This window comes from Neofelis nebulosa, chromosome 2, assembly GCF_028018385.1.
Source record: "Neofelis nebulosa isolate mNeoNeb1 chromosome 2, mNeoNeb1.pri, whole genome shotgun sequence".
In the NCBI taxonomy this organism is placed as follows: Eukaryota; Metazoa; Chordata; class Mammalia; order Carnivora; family Felidae; genus Neofelis; species Neofelis nebulosa.
In genome coordinates, this window is record NC_080783.1 from 186,594,565 (window position 1) to 186,618,163 (window position 23,599).

The 23,599-nt window shown below is 38.4% G+C and overlaps 1 protein-coding gene and 1 long non-coding RNA gene across 2 annotated transcripts in view; one reads left to right on the forward strand and one right to left on the reverse strand.

Moving 5' to 3' along the window:
* Positions 1-13,523, reverse strand: part of LOC131504825 (uncharacterized) — a 47,813-nt gene extending 34,290 nt beyond the window's left edge. The window contains exon 1 of the long non-coding RNA XR_009258162.1: positions 13,147-13,523. This is a non-coding gene — a long non-coding RNA (uncharacterized LOC131504825). The remainder of the gene's footprint in view (positions 1-13,146) is intronic.
* A 154-nt stretch (positions 13,524-13,677) lies between these two features.
* ZSWIM5 (zinc finger SWIM-type containing 5) overlaps positions 13,678-23,599 on the forward strand; it is a 243,007-nt gene continuing 233,085 nt past the window's right edge. The window contains exon 1 of the mRNA XM_058717621.1: positions 13,678-14,365. Coding sequence (XP_058573604.1) covers positions 13,771-14,365 — 595 coding nt within the window. The 5' untranslated portion in view covers positions 13,678-13,770. The remainder of the gene's footprint in view (positions 14,366-23,599) is intronic.

Here is a 23,599-nt window from a genome sequence, read left to right on the forward strand (position 1 = left end):
GTCTGACATGGGGGACTAGACTGAATGACAAAATCTGGAGACTGGTGGCAGTAGAAATTTCAGGTGTGTGCTTGCAGGGGAAAGTATGCTGACCATAATTTAATCTACTCCTCTCCAACCCCTTCTTGAGTGCCTGTGTATTCTAGAAGAAGATTGCTGAACAGAAGAAAATCTTGAATACGAGAGGCTCATCAGCTCTACTGAGCTGCTGGCTCTAGGAAGCAGAATGTGCTCTCTTGTTGAATAGGCAAGGGGAGGAGTATTAGAGGTTGGGACAAGGGCAGTATTGTCTGAGTAGTTTGGAGGCCAGCAGTCTGAAGGAAGGCAGCTATTATGTAGACAACAGACCATGCGTAGCAGACTACTACTAGCAGAATAGAATAATATATGTTTATCTTCTACTACAATACACATATGCCTTGTATTACAATTATTTGTGTTTACATGTCCTTGTTTCTTTCTCTCCCATCCAATCCTTAAGAAACTAAAATCTGGTATATCACCCACCACAATATTAAAACTGAATCTCTTAATGGTCAAATCCAATTTTTTTTCTATCCTTATCCTACTTCTTCAATGCTTTGTTTTGCCTTTCCTTAACTTCCATTCTTCATTGGGCTTGAATGATCTCACTTTCTCTTTCTTGTATAACTCCACTCTCCTTTGTTTGCTTCTCCCTGTGTGTCCACTCCTTAATTGTTGGTGGTCACTTGGTTTCATTCTAGTCCTCGCTGCTTGCCCCACTCCCCAACTCTATATACTTGCTCAGGGTGATCCCACTTGTTCTATAAGACCCCACCTCCTACCCTAAGCCAGATGAAATTCTCCCTTGTCCTAAGTTACTCTCTTGAGCTTCAGTCCATTTATACCTAGATGTCTCACAAGCACCTCAAGCATAATATGTCCCAAAGTGAACTCGTAATCCTTTCCTTTAAATCTCTTACTCCTGAATTTTCTATTTTGGTTATTAACTTTAACTTTTACTGTATAATACAAATTAGAAACCTGGAAAACATTTTCTACTTTCTTTAATTTCCTTTAAATTTTCTTTATTGCTCCAAGTCTGCCTAGTCCACCTCCTAAATAGTTCTTAAATCTGCTTCAACATTTCTTTCCTAACCATTTCTAATAGTTTTGGAAACATTCTCATTGTCATTATTGTTTCTCTCCTCCATATCACTGTTTATCCTACTGCTTTCCCCCCACCTCCAGCCCGGCTCCTTAATATATAATCTAATTTGGTCATTCCCTACTAAAGAATCTCTGCTGTGCCTATAGGAGATAAAATTTAAGTTCCTAGGAATAGCTTAAAAGATCCTTTACCAAGTGGTCCTAAATTCCTCATGCTCTAGTAACTTCAAACTTTTTGCCATGGCTCTTTCAAATCTAGAAACCTTAATTCTGGGGTATTTTCTCCTTTTTAAAAAAATTTTTTTAAAGTGGGGGAGGGGCAGAGAAAGGGGGAAGACACAGAATCCAAAGAAGGCTCCAGACTCTGAGCTGTCAGCACAAAACTTGACGCAGGACTCAAACTCATGAACTATGAGACCATGACCTGAGCAGAAGTTGGACGTTCAACTGACTGGGCTACCCGGGCGCCCTGATTCTAGGATATTTTCTTTTTATAAATTTTTTTTTCAACGTTTTTTTATTTATTTTTGGGACAGAGAGAGACAGAGCATGAACGGGGGAGGGGCAGAGAGAGAGAGGGAGACACAGAATCGGAAACAGGCTCCAGGCTCCGAGCCATCAGCCCAGAGCCTGAGGCGGGGCTCGAACTCACGGACCGCGAGATCGTGACCTGGCTGAAGTCGGACGCTTAACCGACTGCGCCACCCAGGCGCCCCTAGGATATTTTCTTGAATTGTTTCATTAATGATTTTCTCCCCTCTGCTTCTTCTAGGATGCCTATCATTCTGATGTTGTAACTTTTGAACTGGTCATCTAATTTTCTTTTCTTATTTTCCACCTCTAACTCATTTTGTACTACTTTTTTTTTTTAATTTTTTTTTCAACGTTTTTTAATTTATTTTTGGGACAGAGAGAGACAGAGCATGAACGGGGGAGGGGCAGAGAGAGAGGGAGACACAGAATCGGAAACAGGCTCCAGGCTCCGAGCCATCAGCCCAGAGCCTGACGCGGGGCTCGAACTCACGGACCGCGAGATCGTGACCTGGCTGAAGTCGGACGCTTAACCGACTGCGCCACCCAGGCGCCCCTAGGATATTTTCTTGAATTGTTTCATTAATGATTTTCTCCCCTCTGCTTCTTCTAGGATGCCTATCATTCTGATGTTGTAACTTTTGAACTGGTCATCTAATTTTCTTCTTTTCTTATTTTCCACCTCTAACTCATTTTGTACTACTTTTTTTTTTAATTTTTTTTTTCAACGTTTTTTTATTTATTTTTGGGACAGAGAGAGACAGAGCATGAACGGGGGAGGGGCAGAGAGAGAGGGAGACACAGAATCGGAAACAGGCTCCAGGCTCCGAGCCATCAGCCCAGAGCCTGACGCGGGGCTTGAACTCACGGACCGCGAGATCGTGACCTGGCTGAAGTCGGACGCTTAACCGACTGCGCCACCCAGGCGCCCCTCATTTTGTACTACTTTTAAGAGATTTCTTCAAATTTATCTATTGATATTTGGATTTCTGCTATCATATATTTAATTTCCAAGAAATTATTTTTTTTATTGAGGTATAATTAACATAAAACATTATGTTAGTTTCAGGTATACAACATGATTCAATATTTGTATATGTTGCAAAATGATCACAATAAGTCTAGTTAACAACCATCACCATACATAGTTACAGAATTTTTCTGTGTGTGATGAGAATTGCAACTTAGCAATTTTCTTAGCAACTTTCAAATGTGCAATAAAGTATTAACTATAGTCACCATGCTGTATGTTACATCTCTATGACTTGTTTATATGTTTATATTGTTTATATGTCACATCTATATGACTTACAACTTTAAGTTTGTACACTTTGATGCCCTCCATCCCTGAGAGGATTTTTCTTTTCCTTCTGAATGCTCCTTTCATTAATTTATTAATCACATACTATTTTTGTTTTATAGATGTGCTATTCTCTCTTCTGTCTGAGGAATTTTCTACTCCATGTAGAGGCTTTATCTCCTTAGAGGTTTTTTTTTTTTGTTTGTTTGTTTATTGTTTGGTTGTTTTGATCTATGTCTTTCATGTCAGAGGCTTTCTTCAGAGGGATGATAATTTTGGTTGTCTGTTTATGATTACAAGTTGAAGAGCTCATTAGGAACTTGAGCATGAAGTGGGGCTTATTGACTTTGAGTCTCCCTATGGACAGACCTGCACAAGCCATTTGTTGAAGAAACCCCTGATGTTAGTTTCTTTAGGTCTTTCTCTGAGGAACAGTAGATTCCTCAGAGAAGAGTCTTGCATTTCCTGCCTGAGGAGTAGAGGGTAAGCTGCTGCCAGTGCTCTGGAAGCAGTGTGGGGATGGGTTAGAGACAGCTCAGCACTTAGTATATATGATTGTTTGATCTCCCTGTTTTTGCAAGGTACCCAAGCCCTTAACTTTGCCTGGCGTCCCCTAATCCAGAGGTCCTAATCATATCCCCTCCAGAAAATCAGTTCCAGACTTCTGTGGTAACGAAGTTATGCGGCAACATGGAGTTTGGGAGGAGACCTAGGGAAGTAATCACTTCTCAAACAACTTTTTACCCAATACACATTTCAACTACTTTCCTTTATCCCTAGTTACAGAGGTATTTGGTGCTGCCAGTTTTCCTTAATTACTGGACTCCAGGGCATTAAGGAGATAGTGGTAAGGAGGCAGAGACCTTTAAGTGTATTGCATTTTTCAGAAAGTGTGGTAATTAAAAGAGAGTGCAAAATGTAACAGAAATTAGGGATAACTGAAGAGTCAATTGGAGGTTTCTTTCTCAGAATAAGAGATTTTGTACATATTGGAAAACAGAGTGAAAAGGCCCAGTGGAAAGAGAGAAATTGAGAACACTTAAAAACTGGGGATAACTGTGGAGGGAAGTTCCCAAAGGACTCAGAGAAGGTGGAATTGAGGACATAGGCAGAGTTTAATTTTGTTAAGAAGCAGGAAGAAAAGGCAGAAAGGAAGGTTGTGATTTTTAGAGATGGAAAGGAAGACAGATGGAGACTAGCCAATTGCCTATTGTTTTTGGTAGAACAGGCAGATGGCTTATCTAATGAGAATGACAGGTGGAGAATTTTAGACTCTTTCAAAAAAATATATATATACACACACACATATATATATTTATTTTATATATATATATAAATATACATATTTAAGTTTATATATATATATATATTTAAGTTTATTTATTTATTTATTTATTTAGAGAGAGAAAGCATGAACAAGGGAGGGCCAGTGAGAGAGAGAGAGAGAGACAGAATCCCAAGCAGGCTCCACACTGTCAGCACAGAGTCCAATGTGGGCTCATACTCACGAACCGTGAGATCATGACCGAAACCGAAATCAAGAGTTGGATGCTCAACTGACTGAGCCACCTAGGCGCCCTGAGTCTTTTTATTTTTTTAATGTTTATTTACTTATTTTGAAAGAGAGTGAGAGAGGGAAAGGGGCAGAGAGAGGAGAGAGAATCCCAAGCAGGCTCCATGGCCAGTGTGGAGTCAATCCTGCAACCACGAGATCATGACCTGAGCTGAAATCAAGTCAGATGCTTAACCGACTGAACCACCCAGGTGCCCCAGCTTTAAGTAGAATTTTGTGAAGATTTGGAATAGATACGATGGGAAGTAGGTCAGAGAATTAATCAAATTAAAAAATATTTTAAAGTAGAAATTAGGGTTAAGACGTTCTGCTTAATATACCTTTGCAAACTTTCTTAACATATGGAGTATAAAAGAAATGCCACAAATTCCAAAGATTCCACCACGATTGCCATCTTTGAAGATGAAAGACTGTGGTAACTACAGTGACAGTTCTTCCTGTTCTCCATTGCAAGCAAGATCCTATTTGAGGAGTAACCAATTTAAAGGCAAGCTGTATGCTACACTGGCAGTCTAAACAGGGAACACAGCTATATACTCCACAGGAGCTTTTGGCTGGATGATTAGAAGAAAGAATAGAGAAATTTGAGGTCTAAATTCTTTGGTTACTAATAATATTATACAGAAGGGGAGAGGCAAGAAGCAGCAAGAAGAAGCCAGCATCCTTGGTTTTTCCTGGATAAAGGACTAACTCTGGGTTCTTTACCTTTGATATGATCACTCTTCCCTTTCTCTTTTGTCCCTAAGATCCTTCCTTGACCTGTATTCTGTTCTCACTTGCTGGGCAGCATTCTCAAGCTGCCCTCCTAGCAGAGCCCTCACTTTAACACAGAATGTGGAGATTTCTGAGGAAGCAATGCTGGTATAAGCCTGTGAAAACTGAACTTGAATAGGTGAAAACTTGGCATAGTACTTCTTTTTTTTATTTTAATTTTTTAATTTGAGTTGACACACAATGTCACATTAGTTTTGGGTGTGCAACATAGTGATTCAACATATTCACTACAAGTGTAGTTACCATCTGTCACCATTCAACACTATTACAATATTATTGACTATATTCCCTAGGCTGTATCTTTAATTCCCACAAGTTACTCATTCCATAACTAGAAGCCTATATCTCCCACTCCCCTTCTCCCATTCTGTCCCATCAGAGATACTTTTTTTTTTCTTCACTTTATTTTCTCATCATGATAAGTGTATTCTTTAATCCCCACCACCTAATATCTTCATTCCCCACTCCCCTATGGTAACTATCACATATTTTTAAAAGTTGCTATAGTCAAATGAGTTCAGGATTAAATAGTTAATCCTGTTTCTTTTTTTTTTTCAACATAATACTTAATTTTATTTTTTTAAATTTACATCCAAATTAGTTAACATATAGTACAACAATGATTTCAGGAGTAGATTCCTTAGTGCCCCCTTACCCATTTAGCCCATTCCCCCTTCCACAACCCCTCCAGTAACCCTCTGTTTGTTCTCCATGTTTCTGAGTCTCATATGCTTTGCCCCCTCCATGTTTTTATTTTTGTTTCCCTTCCCTTATGTTCATCTGTCTCTTAAAGTCTGCATATGAGTGAAGTCATATGATATTTGTCTTTCTCTGACTAATTTCACTTAGCATAATACCCTCCAGTTCCATACACGTAGTTGCAAATGGCAAGATTTTATTCTTTTTGATCGCCGAGTAATACTCCATTGTATATATATATATATACACATCTTTTTTTTTTAACTTTATTTTTTATTTTTTAAAATTTACATCCAAATCAGCATATAGTGAAGCAATGATTTCAGGAGTAGATTCCTTAATGCCCCTTACCCATTTAGCCCATCCCCCTCCCACAACCCCTCCAGCAACCCTCAGTTTGTTCTCCATATTTATGAGTCTCTTATGTTTTGTCCCCCTCCCTGTTTTTATATTATTTTTGCTTCCCTTCCCTTATGTTCATCTGTTTTGTCTCTTAAAGTCCTCGTATGAGTGAAGTCATATGATTTTTGTCTTTCTCTGACTAATTTCACTTAGCATAATACCCTCCAGTTCCATCCATGTAGTTGCAAATGGCAAGATTTCATCCTTTTTGATTTCCGAGTAATACTCCATTGTATATATATATACCACATTTTCTTTATTCATTCATCCATCAATGGACTTTTGGGCTCTTTCCATACTTTGGCTATTGTTGATAGTGCTGCTATAGACATTGGGGTGCATGTGTCCCTTCGAAACAGCACTCCTGTATCCTTTGGATAAATACCTAGTAGTGCAATTGCTGGGTTGTAGGGTAGTTCTATTTTTAGTTTTTTGAGGAACCTCCATACGGTTTTCCAGAGTGGCTGCACCAGTTTGCATTCCCAGAGATACTTCTTTAATGATGTTCTCATCATTCTCATTGGCTTCTAAACAAGTTACTGATCCACCACTATTCAAATTGCAGTGGAATTTAAAATCACATTGTGGTTAAGGTGATGAGTGCTGCTGCAAAGCAGAGGAAATTGAGTGAAACTCTTTGAGGTGCTCTTTGAGTTATCACAACAGATTTTTTTTTCACAGCATGTTTTAGAGGCAGTACATGGTGATTAAGGGGAAAGGTTTGGGGCACCTGCATGGTTCGGGTGGTTCAGTTGGTTAAGCGTTTGACCTCGGCTCAGGTCATTATCTCATGGTTCATGGATTCGAGTCCTGCGTCGGGCTCTGTGCTGACAAGCTTGGAGCCTAGAGCTTGCTTCAGATTCTGTGTCTCCCTCTTTCTCTGCTCTTTCCCTGCTCACACTGTCTCTCTCTCTTAAAAATAAACATAACAAATAAAATAAAATAAAAAGCTATGGTCTCATCTTCCAAAAAAAGGGGGGAGGGCAAAGGCTTGAAGTCAGAAATGTAGTTTTAAATTTCAATGCACCTGAACTGTGTGTGATCTTGGGCAGGCCAACCTCTTTAAACCTGTTTTCTCCATCTGTAATATCTGAAATGTTGAACCCACATGGTTAATAATGTTAATAAATGAGATAATATAATGAGTACTTAGTACAGTGCGTGGCAAATAGAAAGAGATCAATAAAAGCTTGTCAATATTATTATTTTAACCTAACCCTGTAGCAGAGTCTTTTTTTTTTTTTAAAGGAAGGGAATCTAGTCTTTTTATCTATTTTTTTAAAAGTTTATTTATTTATTTTGAGAGAGACAGAGAGTGCAAGTGGGGGAGGAGCAGACAGAGAGGGGGACAGAGGATCCAAAGTGGGCTCTATGGTGACAGCAGAGAACCCAGTGCAGGGCTCCAACTCATGAACCGGGAGACCATGACCTGAACTGAAGTCAGACACGCAACCGACTGAGCCACCCAGGCACTCCTGGAATGATAGAAATGTTCTATATCTTGATCTGTGTGTTGGCCCTATGACTGTGTACATATGTAAAAAGTCATCAAGCTGCATGCTTAAGATTGGTGTATTTTATTTATTTATTTATTAAAGTTTACTTATTTATTTTGAGAGAGATGGTATACGCACCCGCACAAGAGGGAAAGGAGTAGAGAGAATCCCAAGCAGGCTCTGCGTGGCATCTGATGTGGGGCTCAAACTCCTGAATAGAGAGATCATGACCTGAGCCAAAGTTGGATGCTTAGCCAACTGAGCCACCCAGGTGCCCCAAGATTGGTGCATTTTAATGCATGTAAATTATATCCCAATAAAATACTGAAAAAATAATAAAGAATTTATTTGCTCATGTAACTGGATGCCAACAAGCATAGGGGGCTTCAAATAGGTTTGACTCAGTGGTTCGACAATATCAGGAATTTAATTATTTCTATCTTTTCCATATTACTTCCAGTGTGTCAGATTCAACCCAAGCCTAACTTACCCTTATATTCATGACATCTTTTCTGTGTCAGGGAACTAAGAGAATTGCTTCCATAGGCTCTCATAGAATACTGAGAACAATTCTTTCCTGGAAATTGCTAGCAAACCACATGTCCATTGGTTCCAATGGGTTATGTTCATTCCTGAACCAATTTCTGTGACCAGGGAAATGCCATTCACTGACTTGTTTTTGCTTATATCTGAGTGAATCACTTCAGAATGGGGTATGGGATTATTCCAATCAATTAGACAAGTTGGGGCTAACACTTGGAGCTAAATTCCTCTAGTTTTATGGCTGCTCTGCAACTAAAGAGGGATGTAATAGATTTAAGGAAGACAACCACAAAGTCTACTATAAGAAATATGACAGAGTTGGGTAAACAGGTCCAATCAGTTCAATATTGTTTTAATCATAGTTTTCCTTTCCATTTACCAAATATCTTTCCCCATCCCCACTTCATCCAGTATTTAAAATATACCCTATCAAAGTTAGAATTATCAGGAAGCACAGGTGTCTACCTTCTACTGTTTGAAATAGAAACTAGAATAAATTCCATTATTAAACAAATGACTCTGTATTGCATATGGTTTGCTGGCTGAATGATGCCTAAATCCTCATCTTAGCCTCATTTTTCCCCTTACCTCCATTGCATCATTTATTTTTGTTCCATTCCTGAGGGGTTGAGGATGTTTCACAAATGCAACTTCAAATATTTGTTATTAAGGTTGGCTCAAAATTTTCCTGACATCAAAAGAGCTGTTGTAAAATGTCATATGTTCTTCTTGGTCATTGATTTTGATATCTGTGTTTTCACCCTGGACATTGCAATGCTATAAAAGAAGTATCTTTAGACTCCCACAGTCTCTTTGAAATGGGTCAATTCTCTTACTAGAGAAGAGAGATCAAACCTGGAGCCACTGCTTATATGGTCCCTTATGAAAAACAGAAAAAGGCACCTAGATGCAACCCCTCAGGTGCAGGGCTAGGCAAATGGAGTGCAGGCTGGATTTCAGCCCCTAGGTCTAGATGTCCTTATGCCCTCTGCAGGACTTTACCACCTCCATCTCACCTGTTGCCATGGCCTCCTAACTCGTCTCCTGCCTCCAGACTCTTATTCTCCTCCCCCATTAATCCTGCACACTTCTGTCTGATTAATTTTCTCAAAATATTGCCTTTTATCATGTTATTCTTCTGCTCCAAACATCTTTTTCTTCTTTGTGTGTTTTTATTGAAATTCTAGTTAGCTAACATACAGTGTAATATTAGTTTCAGGTGTACAATACAGTGAGAACACTTCAATACCCTGTGCCCATCACAAGTGCCCTATCTATCATCTATCTATCTATCTATCAATCATCTATCCATCTACTTTCTTTAGGTCTGTGATTCCTTTTTTTAAAAGTTTGTTTCAAGTTTTTATTTAAATTATAGTTAGTTAACATATATGGTAACACTGGTTTCAGGAGTAGAATTTAGTGATTCATCACTTACATATAACACATAGTGCTCACCACAACAAATGTTCTCCTTAATACCCATCGCCCATTTAGCCTATGCCCTGCCTGTCTCCCCTCCAGCAACCCTGTTTGTTCTCTATAATTAAGAGTCTCATGGTTTGCTTCCCTCTTTTTTCCCCCTTCTCCTATGTTCATCTGTCAAAACATCTTTTCTAACTTCCCTCAGCCAACCTAAGAGGATTCAGATTCTTCAATTGGCATTTTGAAGCTTTTTATGATGTGTCTCAAGTCTCCTTTGCAGTCCTTTTCTGCTACTTCTCACCACAATTTTGGTGTTCCAATCAATATAAAGTACCTGCTATTCTCAAACACATTTTGCATACTCACAAATGTCTTATACTCCATGTTGCTACAATCTGTATTTATATATTTATGCATTTGTTTAATGTCTGTTTCCCAAACTAGACTATAAGCTCTATATTGTATGTTGGTCTTTGTATTTAAAGCATTAGAATAATAATAATGCTAACATCAACAAGCCAATATTGTTTTAGTTTGAACTAGTGTTCTGGCTAATCTTGAAAAGAGCTGGCAGGTGTCAACAATGGCCTCACAAAACTCTCAGTAACACTACTGATCTCTGTATTTACTCCACACAAGTCACATATCAACAAGACCTTAATTTTAGGTCTCATTATGATTCCACCTGCTGATATTTCCAGTGTATTATAGTCTCTCTCTTACTAAAAGTCACTGCTGCTTTTCCTTTTCCTTCTCACCTTCTCCATCTCCTTCGCCTTGTTCTCACCCTTTTTCCTTTTTCTTTCCTTATTTCACTATTTGACTATAGCCAATGGAATGGTTCTCATGCTTCACTGAGAAATCTAATTGCTTATTTCCTTTTAAATGAATCAATCTGAAATCTCCTTTCTGGCCCAATTTGAGTCCATGTCCAGGAAAGAGAATACATGTTCACTTTGATACTATCCTTACAAAATCCTTTGGCTCTTGGGTGAGAGAGCTATGGTGGAAAAGTGAAATTTCACCAGGCTCAGAATTCAACAACATGGATTTGAGTTCTGTCACTCACTTGCTAGTGACCTTGATTAAGTTGCAACTTTTCTGAACCTTTCTTCATAGGTAAAATGGGGATACATGTGCTAATCAATTAGGGATGAATAATAGAGTTTACTAAGCAACATTTAGGACTTTAATTTTGATCTGAAATAAGAATTAAATTAGTATTTTTGGTCAACACACCTCACTGAATTTTCTTCAATAATGCTGTATTTCCCAGCTGAAAACTATAAAGCACTGTATCAGTTTTAACTATCATTATTATTAGGCATCCTTGCTTCCTTATCTTTCGGCAACTTCCTCTACCAATTCCCAGTCCCAGATCAGAGCCAGTCTTTCTTAACCAATTTAGTATCCTTCACTATATTTACCTTATAATGCCTTACAAATAATGTTTTATTCATTTTATTTGTTTCAAAATGGCAAAAATACCAGAAAACACAAAAGGTAGCTTCATAGTCCAAAGATAAAATCACCCTGCTACTCTAAGTTACAGATAATATTAATACATATTCATTATATCGTTTTTCAGGAACAGTATGGCAGAAACACTTTATTCAGGGAAATTTTTCTTTACATACTATCCTCTGAATTGAGGTCACTAACAACTAACTCATGACCACATTATTGAAATAGGTGCCTAAGAGGTTTCTATGTCTTCCACTTTCCCCCTTTAAATAGGTTCTGTACATTACAGCCAGATCATTTACTCATTCATCATGAAATGTTTATTGAGAATATATTATGTACTAAGGACAAAGCACAGACCAATGGGGGGAAAGATGTGAAAAATTAGAAAATAGGTTATACTGGGGTGCCTGGGTGGCTCAGTTGACTAAGCGACCAACTTCAGCTCAGGTCATGATCTCATGTTCGTGAGTTTGAGCCCTGCACTGGGTTCTGCATTTACAGTGCAGAGCCTGCTTGGGATTCTCTCTCTCTCCCTCTGGCTCTCCCCCACTCATGCTTTCTCTCTCTCTCAAAATAAATAAGTAAACTAAAAAGAAAAAAAAGAAAATAGGTTATATTCAGTTTCATAATGCTATATAGATGTCTAACAACCTTGGTTCCCCATTGCCCATTTTGTATACTCAACTCGAAATTCCTTAAGTTGGCATTTAGGATTATCCAAAAGTTGGCTTTAAAGGATCCTTTTAATCTTTATTTTCCATTTTTATAGCCAAATAGATTTTTAAAAACTGTTCCATTAAAATGTTTTGTACTTTTCAAAGCTTTGGGGTTTCTGTTGAAGTAATTCAACCCAATTTAAATTCCTTCCTTAGGGCCTTTGGGCCTATTTGAATCATTTTCCATGATCTAGATGACATAAGACTACAGTATAACTTCTCGCAATTTCTTTTTTTTTTTTTTTTTTTTTATTTTATTTATTATTTTTTATTTATTTATTTATTTATTTATTTATTTTTTAATATATGAAATTTACTGTCAAATTGGTTTCCATACAACACCCAGTGCTCATCCCAAAAGGTGCCCTCCTCAATACCCATCACCCACCCTCCCCTCCCTCCCACCCCCCCATCAACCCTCAGTTTGTTCTCAGTTTTTAACAGTCTCTTATGCTTTGGTAGAACTCATTCATTTTAAAGGGAGCCTGCAATGAAAGGAGCTCTTAATATAGTTCTTGGAACGTTTTAAAGTTGTAGAGGTTAGTCTGTCAGCAAAAAAGAAATAATGAGTGTTCTTGACTGAGCAACAGACTGCTGCTTACAACAACTCAATGTTGTTTATGGAGGAGATAGTGGTGAAGTTGCCATTCTTAAGCACCCACTATATGCCAAGCAGAGGATAAATTACAGTGAAGAAAACAGAAATGATCCTGGCTATCACGGAGTTTACATTCAGTTGGGCAGTCATACATTACACAAATATATAAAAATATGTGTACAATTTGTCATAAGTAATACGAAGGTGTAAAAAACTGAGCCAAGTGAGGAACACATGGAAGACCTAATTTAGACTGGAGGCAGGGGATCAGAGAATTCTACCAAAACCACACAAAAAAATTGTTTTGTTTCCTAGGATGCAAGGCGCTAAACCCGCCAAAACGTAGGAGGGTGCAGCTGCCGAGGCGGTGAGATCTTGGCGCCCCACTGTCCAGTCAGGGACTGGTGCGACTTTGCGCGGCTCTGGAGGGGACCGCCGACTTTATTCCACATAATTGTGGCGTGAGGAAAGTTTACATCGTTCCAACTCACCGGATTTTTCGTCTTCCTACCATCTTTCTGCCGGCTCCTCCGCTCGGCCGTGACAGTCTCCTGTCTCATCAATCCATCACAGCAGCCCAATTTTGAACTTTCCCTCTGCCTGTGCCCCGCAAGCCTAGAGCTTCACGGAGGCGACTCGCGGCCTCGCCACTTCACCTTGCCATACAGTCCACCCCTCTCTGGCCAGGCGGCAGGTGAGCTAGAGGCGCGCGGGCCGGCAACTGTGCCCGGAGCTTCCCGCCCCTAGGTGGCTGTCTGTCCCGCGCTAGCGCTCGGCGCGCGTTCTGGGCAGTCTGCGCCTGGAGCGCGCCGCCGGCCCGCGCTCGCTCACGCCCCTTCTCGCGCTCGCGGCGGCCCGGACAGCGCGCGCCGCCTCACGCTCGTCCTCAGGGCGCCCTCGCCGGCCTTGCGGCGCGCGCACCGGGCCGGCCCAGGCTCCCCACTCGGGCCGGCCGGCTCGCGGGTTTGCTTGCCCCGCCCCCCACCCCGGCGCCGCAGTTGGGCGCTTGCGCGGGGCGCGTGGCCGTGGCCAGGGTCTCAGCCGCAGTCGGTGCCGCCGCTGCTGGTGCCGCCGCCGCCGCCGCCGCCGCCGCCTCAGTCAGTCAGTTCCCAGCAATGGCGGAAGGAGGTGAGCGAGAGGAGCTGCTCTCGCCGTCGCCTGTCTCTCCGGCTAAGCGCCTGTGCTCGTGGCCGAGCCCGCAGGCTCACCACTCTCGCGGTTCGCCTGGGGCGGCCAGCGGCGGGGTTGGGGGCGTCGGCGGCAGCTGCCTGGCCCCCGGGGCCCGCCCCCATCTGCAGCCCGAGTCCTTGCTGGACTGCGCCGCCAAGACAGTGGCAGAAAAGTGGGCGTACGAGAGGGTGGAGGAACGCTTCGAGCGGATCCCGGAGCCAGTGCAGCGCCGCATCGTCTACTGGTCTTTCCCGCGGAATGAGCGGGAGATCTGCATGTACTCCAGTTTCCAGTACCGGGGCGGCCCCGGCGCCGCAGCCGCTGGCGGCGCCGCGGGGGCTTTGCCGGCCGAGGAGGGGCCGCCGCCGCCCCCCGGGACCGCAGCTCCGACCAGCTCCGCCCCTGGGGCAGCCGTGGCGGGGGCGTCCCCTGGGCTGGGCACAGCGGCGGGAGCGGCGGGCAGCGGCGGCGAGGCGCTGCCGTTCCGCCGGGGCATTCGTCTGCTGGACAGCGGCTCGGTGGAGAACGTGCTGCAAGTCGGTAGGTGCTAGCCCGGCTCCTCTCTGGTGCCTGGCCTTCTTTTCCGCAGGTGCCTTCTCTCTGCACGAGCCTGGGGCCGAGATTCCGCCTCTCTGCCCAACTCCTGTCCCTCTGCCGAAGGACACACTAGTCACATAAAAAACTTTTCTCAACATTTCTTTCGGGTCCACTGCTGCTCTTTCCCCCACTCGCCCTCTACTCCATTTCTTTTTGTTTGAAGAGCAAATAGATCTCTTTTTTACTCTTAATTCTACACCCCACACCAAAGGCAAAAGGATGGGGAGGAATGCCTTTTGGGATGCAATAATTTCAGAAACGCGTTTTTCTAATTTAAGTTTAGAGAGAAGAGAATTCTTAGTGAATCTGGAGCAAGCAGTCTTACAGGGACTGTTTGAGGGGCAAGCTGTCAAAGGCAATCCGTATTCTTAGCAGATTGAAGCTGGTCATAATTAACTTTAAAATTGGAAAAACATCAACAAAATACTGTGCATTTCAAACAATTAAAATGATCAGCTTTAATATTTTTTCCCCCCTGGACCAGTGGTACTTTGGAATCTAGGCTGCGGACTTAACAATAACCGAAGATGGAAATGTGACAGCTCTCTTCTCCACACCCCCACCCAAGGAAAAAAAAAAAAAAAAGCCACACAATCTGGAGTGGGGGTGGGGTCTGTCTTCCTTGTCAGACTAGGGTAAATCAAAAGCTAGTCACGTTGGGTTTTTCAAATGCTTCTCATTTAACAAGTCTTCGTATTTGATTTCGTTTTATCTTTTTGTTTGTGGGAAAGTGAAAAATGCTTTCCTTTCGTTTACTCCTCTGGATCTTCTAGTCAATTTGTTAATTTTACTAAATATACAAATACAGTAGCAGACCTGATTTGTAGAATGGTTAGGGAGAAAGGGGTAAAATGACATTGTTTAACATTGAATTGCTGTGTGGAAAAAAAAAAAACACAGCGTTTTTTTCTAATTCAAATTATTGTACCATTCTGAAAGTGTACATTATGCATTTTATTGTACAGTATATGCTCATATTTATTGAAAAAAATACTGATTTTTGAAAGGAGTTGGAGAAAGGTTGTTTTTAGAATTAAATAAGCACAGGAGAACACACACATACCCCAAACATCTAGCTCTCTTTTCCCCAGGTAAAACAAATATATTTGAATTTTTTTTTCTTTTGGAGAGTGGTGCATTGTGTTTCATATAAAGTAATCTACTTCTGGTTATTGAGAATCATTGAATCCTGTGTTTCGTTTTAAAACAACAGTGTACTACAGTTTGTTTTGCAAATGTGAAATGTTAACTTATCTAAATTTGTGTCAGAATACAGTGACAGTGGACTGAGAAAGTTTTATTTGGAAAAGGCTAGCTAGTCCTTTGTGCATTTGTATTTTTGAAAGTATGAGTTGAATAATCAGACATGTAAAGTGTATAGCTTTATTTAGTACTGTTATATTGAAAACATGAAAGTGAATATATTTATTAGTCTGTAAACTTTATTTGTATGAGTTTAGATCAGTTAACTTTTAAGATTCTTGTTTAAAATATTTTAAATTGAAAAGCATCAATTTAAGTGGTCATTTTATAGTAAGAGATGGATTTGAAAGAATTTTCAAACTTGAGGGGCAAATGAGAGAGAGGAAGAGTTTTAAAGAGCTATGTATTTTGTAAGTGGCTATAATGTATTCCAAATGAAATCAATTTTGTGGGTGATCCAGCTCTTGTTTAAATCAGATATTTTTGTTTCATAATATGATAGTTGGCATGCTTATTGGAGTGATGAGTAAGATAGTTTTGGGGTCTGGAGAGAAGACACATAAGCATATTTTCTGATTCTCTGGATTTCATAGATGAAGGTAGGAGAATGAATTAATTACTTTTAGGTAATGCTATTTGAGAACCATGAACTGGGTAATCTTTATTTTTCTTACCTTAATTTATGCTAATGAGTGTGAAAGAGAAGGATATTCCATCCTGTAGCATTTTGAGTGTTGTATCTTGGCATGAATCACCTTTTAATATGTAAAATTAAGACTCATCCCTCATCTTTTAAATTTAAAATGTGAGTATGTGACTTAATCTAGATGATAGGTTTTCTAAAAGTATTGCCAAGAGATGAGTGAGAAAGTGATTTGTATATAGTAATCATATTTTTCAGTTTATAACTTCATTTCAAGTTCAATTTAATTACTCGGTGGTGCTAATTTAAACATTCTACGTATTTCCTTGTTGTTTGTCAGCCATAGTTATGACCTCAGAATTGGCAAGTTACTAAAGGCTGATGCTTTAGAAAGGAAGGAAGGGAGGTAGGGTATTTTTATAAGAATATTCTTTTAAGGAAAAGATTCATAAGGGGATTTAAGTGGAGAAAACAAAATACCTTAAAATAAAAATAAATAAAATTTAAAAATGAACAGCAGAACACAAAACAAAAATTTTGAAAGAAAATGGACAGTAACAAAAAGACTTGTGCAAAGAGTAGGCATATTACTTTCTGTAACTTCTGATTAGTTTCCACATGGAATCTGGTTATGGGAAGTCATGGACTCATTGAAAAGCAATTTTTCTGTAGAAAGCTTTAGATTTTGAATCAGAACTTAAACTTTCCCAGCTTGATGTAAACAAATGGGAGAACTATAGGTTGTTATGCTCAAAGGATACATTTCTTCTGCATAACAGTACTGAATCAAAAGTATTGTTCCTTTTAAAGAGGGAAAATTGTAAATCAGTCTTTTCATGGACATCTGTAAATTAAAGCCGTGTGAATAGACTTACAGTCTGATCTCTCAGTATTATGAAGGTAATAGAGTTCAGATGTTTTAAGCATTTGCATTTTTAACCTGTTTAAGAAGTGCATGGAAATTAGCAGTAGTATAAACTTTGGGAAAATACTTAATTCAGGAGTCTGCAGATGGTATAAGAATGGGATGACTATAATTTACTAAGAGTTTTAAGATGTTGACCCTTTTTTGCAATTCATCATATTTTAAATTAATTTCTCTGTATTTGGTAAGACTTAGTAGGTTTACCAAATCCTACTAAGTTTTCTTCTCAGGGAAATCCAAATTGATTGAGAAAAAAGGGGTCTTTGGGTGGTCTGACAATGCTCTATCACTGAACCTAGGTTGTAGTCATTGGATATTCACCTTATACTAATTCCTTTTGCTGTTTTAAAGCATTAACAGTTTTTCTTTCTTAAATGCAGAAATATTTGTTTGGATATTTAGATTTTAAAAAATTGGGCAAAGGGCATGCAAGGTCCTTCTGTGCTGGTGTATCTTAATTATATAAATTCTTATGTGTTATTACATATTTTATATATATTATATATTAATGTGTTATAAGTTATATATTTATCCAGAAATTTTCATAGATTAGGACAGTTGACTTTAACAAAACCCCATATTTTTAGCCCATACATTTTCTAGTCTTCAAGACTAGAGCCACGATGCTATGTACTACCTTATGTGGAAGAAGTATAATTACAAAGACAATAATAATTAAAAATTCCATTTCGGGAAGTTTTTCAAAGCTTAAATGTCAAGTAATAAGTTTATAATTATGAGTACTTGTACATTATGAATAAACTATGAAATTTTTCTATAGTACAACTTTTGTGAAATGCATTTGTAACAAGTATTACAGTTGTTGATTTTTATAATTTGCTTGATCTGTATTATTTGGGGGAACAGAAGATATCCTCACCTAAAAAGCTTTATAGCATTGTGTGTGAGTTAGAGTAGCTATAAAATCATAATAAAACTTCATGTGGGGAAAAATGACTTAATTTGTATTTAAGCTATTCCAGCACAGAATGCAGCTGCCTGCCTTTATGGGATAAGTGGTAAATTTTTTAAGAGTAGAAACTTACCAAGCTTTAAAATCACATCACTTTTTTTTTTTTTAAGCAATGAGTTCTCTCCTTCCCTAACACATCACACAAACGTCTTAATATTTAATAAATGTTTTTTGAATAGTGAAGGTTAAGAATGGACTTCTCAGTGTTATAAAATTAAAAAAAAAGAGTGAAGCCTGAATTTTTAGTATTTGTGTGGTATTAGAAGATGTGGGGAAACTTTATACTATGCTTGTGCATATTAAACTGATAGCATTAAGTGGTACAAATATTACATGTGTGTATCTCCTGTGTTGACCATCTGTTTTGTGTGAAGAATGGTAACTTATCAATTTCTTAAAAAAATTTTTTTTTAAACGTTTATTCATTTTTGAGAGACAGAGTATGATCAGGGAAGGGGCAGGGAGAGAGGGAGACACAGAATCCAAAGCAGGCTCCAGGCTCCGAGCTGTCAGCACAGAGCCCTATGCGGGGCTCGAACTCACGAACTGTGAGATCACGACCTGAGCCCAAGTCGGACGCTCAACTGACTGAGCCACCCAGGCACCCCATTTTCTTCAAATGAAAACTTTAGAGGAATTCTTATTAAAGGTGATTTTTCTCAAAGAGATCTTTAGATTAGAAAGATAATGAATAAACTAAAGATAGTGGAATTTACTTTAGAGATTATCTCTATTTTAGGAATTAAAGCAAAATATTACTGAAATGTGAGTACAAAGTCTAAATTTTGAAGTGAAAGGGCTAGAAATTTATTTATGCATATGTGAAACAGTTTCATTTCTCTTGTTTAAACATTGGCAATTGAAAATCAAGATATTAACTGTCAGTATTCTATTGTGATGGTTATATGAATATATGTAAGTGCGTTGAAATATATAGAACTATACCCAAAAAGCCAATCTTACTGTATTATACCTTAGAAAATAAGTTTTAAAAATCAAGGCATTAATATATCAGTAAATTAAAGTATAAGAGAGATACTGAAAATACTGTATTAGTTTCTTATGGCTGCTGTAACAAAGAACCACAAACTGGGTGGCTTAAAACAACACAAATTTTACTGTCTCACAATTCTAGGGGCCAGAGGTCTGAAATCAGGATATATTAAGGGCCATGCTCTGTCTGAAACCTATGGGGGATTCCTTTCTTAGCTTCTTCTTAGCTTCTGGGGGTTTGCTGGCATTCCTTGGCATGTAACTCTAATCTCTGCCTTTGTTGTCACATGGCAGTCTTCCTGTGTTTCTCTGTCTTCACATGGCCATTTTATAGGGATAGCAGTCATATTGAATTAGGGGCCCACCCTACTCCAGTATGACCTCATTTTAACTAATTATATGTGCAATGACCCTATTTCCAACTAAGGTCACATTCTGAGGAACTGGGGTTTAGGAACTTCAACATACCATTTTTGGAGGGACATAATTCAACTTGTAACAGCTTCTCATACTTATTTCTTATTGCATAACAGAGTTTCATGTGAATTTTAAACTTTTTTACATTGGATATGTCTTAAATTAGAAATCACCACATTCGTTTTATTAGATAAGCATTATTTCAATTTAATTGATTCAATTTGCATGATTGATTATTTAGTATTTTTAGTATATGTGGAACTTTTTTCCTGACAAATAGGCGGTTATTTAAAGGTTAAACCTGTCATTCTTTATAAAAAAGATGACTGTGAAATATAGTACTCAGGGTATACATGCATGGGTGAACAGATTACTGTGGTATTTTTTTTCATGCATATCATTTATAACTTGTTTTTGGAAATAGGTAACCCTGACAGCATATGAATCTTGTCTTAATCAGTTTCTAAACCCCAAGTTAATACAGTTTAGGTTTAGTGTTTAATATTGGAAATAAACTGCAATCCACTCCAGATCACTTTTATGTGAATTTTCTACCTTGTAGTTTATTTACAGCTTATTTCTTTCCTGATAAAGGCAGCATGTTTCTTGGTCACTTTTAGCTTATCATCGAACTAGTATGTCAGGGAAATCATACTCACTTTAATATTAGTTTTAGCATTATATTGCCATATGCTTAATTACTCTAATACTTTTTATAATCGTGTATAGCCAACTGATTAGTTTCTGGTTTTCGGTATTGAAAAAAATTGCCCCCTTAGAAGGTATAATGATATGCTATAAGTTGGTGTTCAATAAGTGTTTATTGAATAAATGAGTTGGGGCATCTGGGTGGCTCAGTTGGTTGAGCATCTGACCTCAGCTCAGGTCGTGATCTTACGGTTGGAGTTTGAGCCCTGCATTGGGCTTGCCTCTGTCAGTGTGGAGCCCCCTTCAGATCCTCTGTCCCCATCTCTCTCTGCCCCTTCCCTGTTCACACTCTCTGTTTTTCTCAAAAATAAATAAACATTAAAAAAATAAATGAGCAAATAGTTATATAACCTTTTTATATTTATGTAGTATGGGCATATTCCTTCATTGATATATTCATATGTAATGGGAGCCTAGGAGATATACTGGAATTTCTGGATGTTTCTGATTTTTTAAAACATTACATAGATTACCCTTGAGGGGTGCCTGGGTGGCTTAGTTCATTGGGTGCCCGACTTCGGCTCAGGTCATCATCTCGTGACTCTTGAGTTTGAGCCCTGTGTCGGTCTCTGTGCTGACGGCTCAGAGCCTGGAGCCTGCTGCAGATTCTGTGTCCCTCTCTTGCTCTGCCCCTCCCCTGCTAATGCGCGTGCCTTGAAACTTATTAACTAGTTCTTGATTCATTCATTGAATATTTAGTCACTTGTTTTGTGTAAAGCTCAATAAATAATTGTTTACCTGTTTTTAATGGACATCATTGGAAAATATTTTGTATTTTCCCACCTTAGAATACAAACTCAAGTTGGACACTAAAGCCTAAGCTTCTAAAGTTGCCATCTTTATATAGGTGGGTGGTTACTGAGTGGGTACTTGACTCTAAGAGATTCTCTGAAACCTATTTTTGAAAAGTTTTATGTGTACATGTTTTTTGGTCATTTGCTTTTTTCCTGTTATAATGGAGTGATGATGTATGCAAGGCAGTATAACATTGTTACCTTCTTTAAAAATAAACTATTAAGGGACATCTAGGTGGCTCAGTTGGTTGAGTGTCTGACTTGAGCTCAGATCATGATGTTGTGGTTTCTGAGTTTGACCCCCACATCGAGCTTGTTGCTATGACCCTGTCATCACAGAGCCTGCTTCAGATCCTCTGTCCCCCTCTCTCTGCCCCTCTTCTGCTTGTGCTCTCTCAAAAATAAATAAACATTAAAAAAACAAATAAAAATAGACTATTGAATCAGAAGATGAAATATCTTTAACCCTAATGATTTTCTTGTCTTAAAAACAGTGGTTTGTATACTTATTATCATTTACTTCTTAGGGAAATGCAAATTAAAACCTAAGGAAATATGACTACACACACGCTAGTATGGCTAGAAATAAAAGACTGACAATACCAGGACTAGGAACAATATGGGGCAACTAAGAACTCTCTTACATTATTGGTAGGGATGCAAACTGATACAGTCACTTTGAAAAACAGTTTCTTATAAAGTTAGTCATACACTTAATCATAAGATTCAGCAACCCCATTCCTAGATATTTACTTAGAGAAATGAAAACATCTGTTCATAAAAAGACTTAGACTTGAATATTCAGAGCAGCTTTATTCAGGATAGCCCGAAAACGGAAGCAAACCAAATATCTATTAGATGGCTAAATAAATAAACTGTATATCCATACAATGGAATACTATTCAGCAATAAAAAAGAACAAACTACTGATAGCCTAGAAGCATGATGAATCTAAAAAGCATTATGCTAAATAAAAGTGGCTAGACTGAAAAGAGTACATAGAATACAGTTCTGTGTATATGAAATTTTAGGAAACCCAAAGCTATAGTGATAGAAACTAGAAAAGTTGTTTGCTAGGGTATAGGGTAGTAGAGTGTGAGGAAACCTCTTTGAGTGATAGAAATGTTCTATATCATGATCATGCAGTGGTTACATGACTTATTTGTCAAAACTTACTGAATTTCGTACACTTAAAGTTGGTAAATTTTATTGGATGTAAGTTGTACTTCAAAAAATTTAAAGGAAAGACTAATGGGTTTCAACCTTGGTTTCACATTAGAATCACCTGAGGAGTTGTTTGGTTTTTTTTGACAGTGTCCATCCAGGACTCATCCTAAATTAATTAAATCAGAATCATTTGAGAATGAGGATTGAACTTCAGAATTTTAAAAAGCTCCTAGATAGTTTTACATACAGTTGAAAAACACTGCTGTAGAAAAAGGATTATCTTTTTCAGTGTTATCAATGTTTTAAAACTTTTTATTGGCAATCAAAACATTAATATTTATTACACAAATGCTACGGGCCATGTCCACTTTCTTTTCTACTGCAATCTGTTCTGTTTTACCTATCTTTAGGTTTGTTAATGGATTTCAAGGAAAATCATTATTCTCTTGCCACTTAAAAATTGTGTGCCTGTGTTTTGGAAAGGTTTTATGCAAAAGTATATAAATTCTTTGTCACTGTCACCATCAAAAGACACTTGTATAAATGTAATGCCAGTGTATAATTTTCTTCATGTTTATTCACTTATTCATTCATGAAGCTTATATTTAACATTTTATAATGTTCTGTGCAAAATAGAACATGATTTCTGTATTTAAGGAGTACATAGTTTAGTGTAGAGTACACATATAAAATAACATTTAATACGATGTTTTGTATAATAGAGGTAGTTACTATGGAGCCAAAGAGTAGGAAGTGATTAACTGAGGAAAATGGGGGCAGCTAGATATATTGCTATATTTTGATACTCCAATTATAAGAAACATAAATATTTTAATAAAGATTAAATTGTCTAACATTATAATAAAGATTGAAAACATGGTTTATTGCTTATGTTAGATAAACCCTTCATGAAATTTCTTCTTCTATGCCCTGTAATACTCTAGTCCATAGTGATTTAACGGAGTAACTTTGGCAGGCAGAAAGATGACAAAAATATTAACAGATATTAATCCTTTTTTCTCAGAATAAATTTTATAGGTTTCTGTCTTTAGAATAGCTTTGTTATCTTCATATAATCCCTTTTCTTCCTTTTTCTTTTTTTTTAAATATTGCTTCTGGGGCACCTGGGTGACTTAGTTGGTTGAGTTGGTTTTGGCTTGGGTTGGAGTCTTATTATCATGGGATTGAGCCCGGTGTCAGGCTTTGTGCTGGGTGTGGAACCTGCTTGGGGTTCTCTCTCCCCCTCTCTCTGTCCTCTTCCTGCTTGCATGTGCATGCCTGTGCATATGCACTCTCTTTCTCTCAAAATGAATGAATGAATGAATGAATAAAAAGTTTAAAAATATTGCTTCTT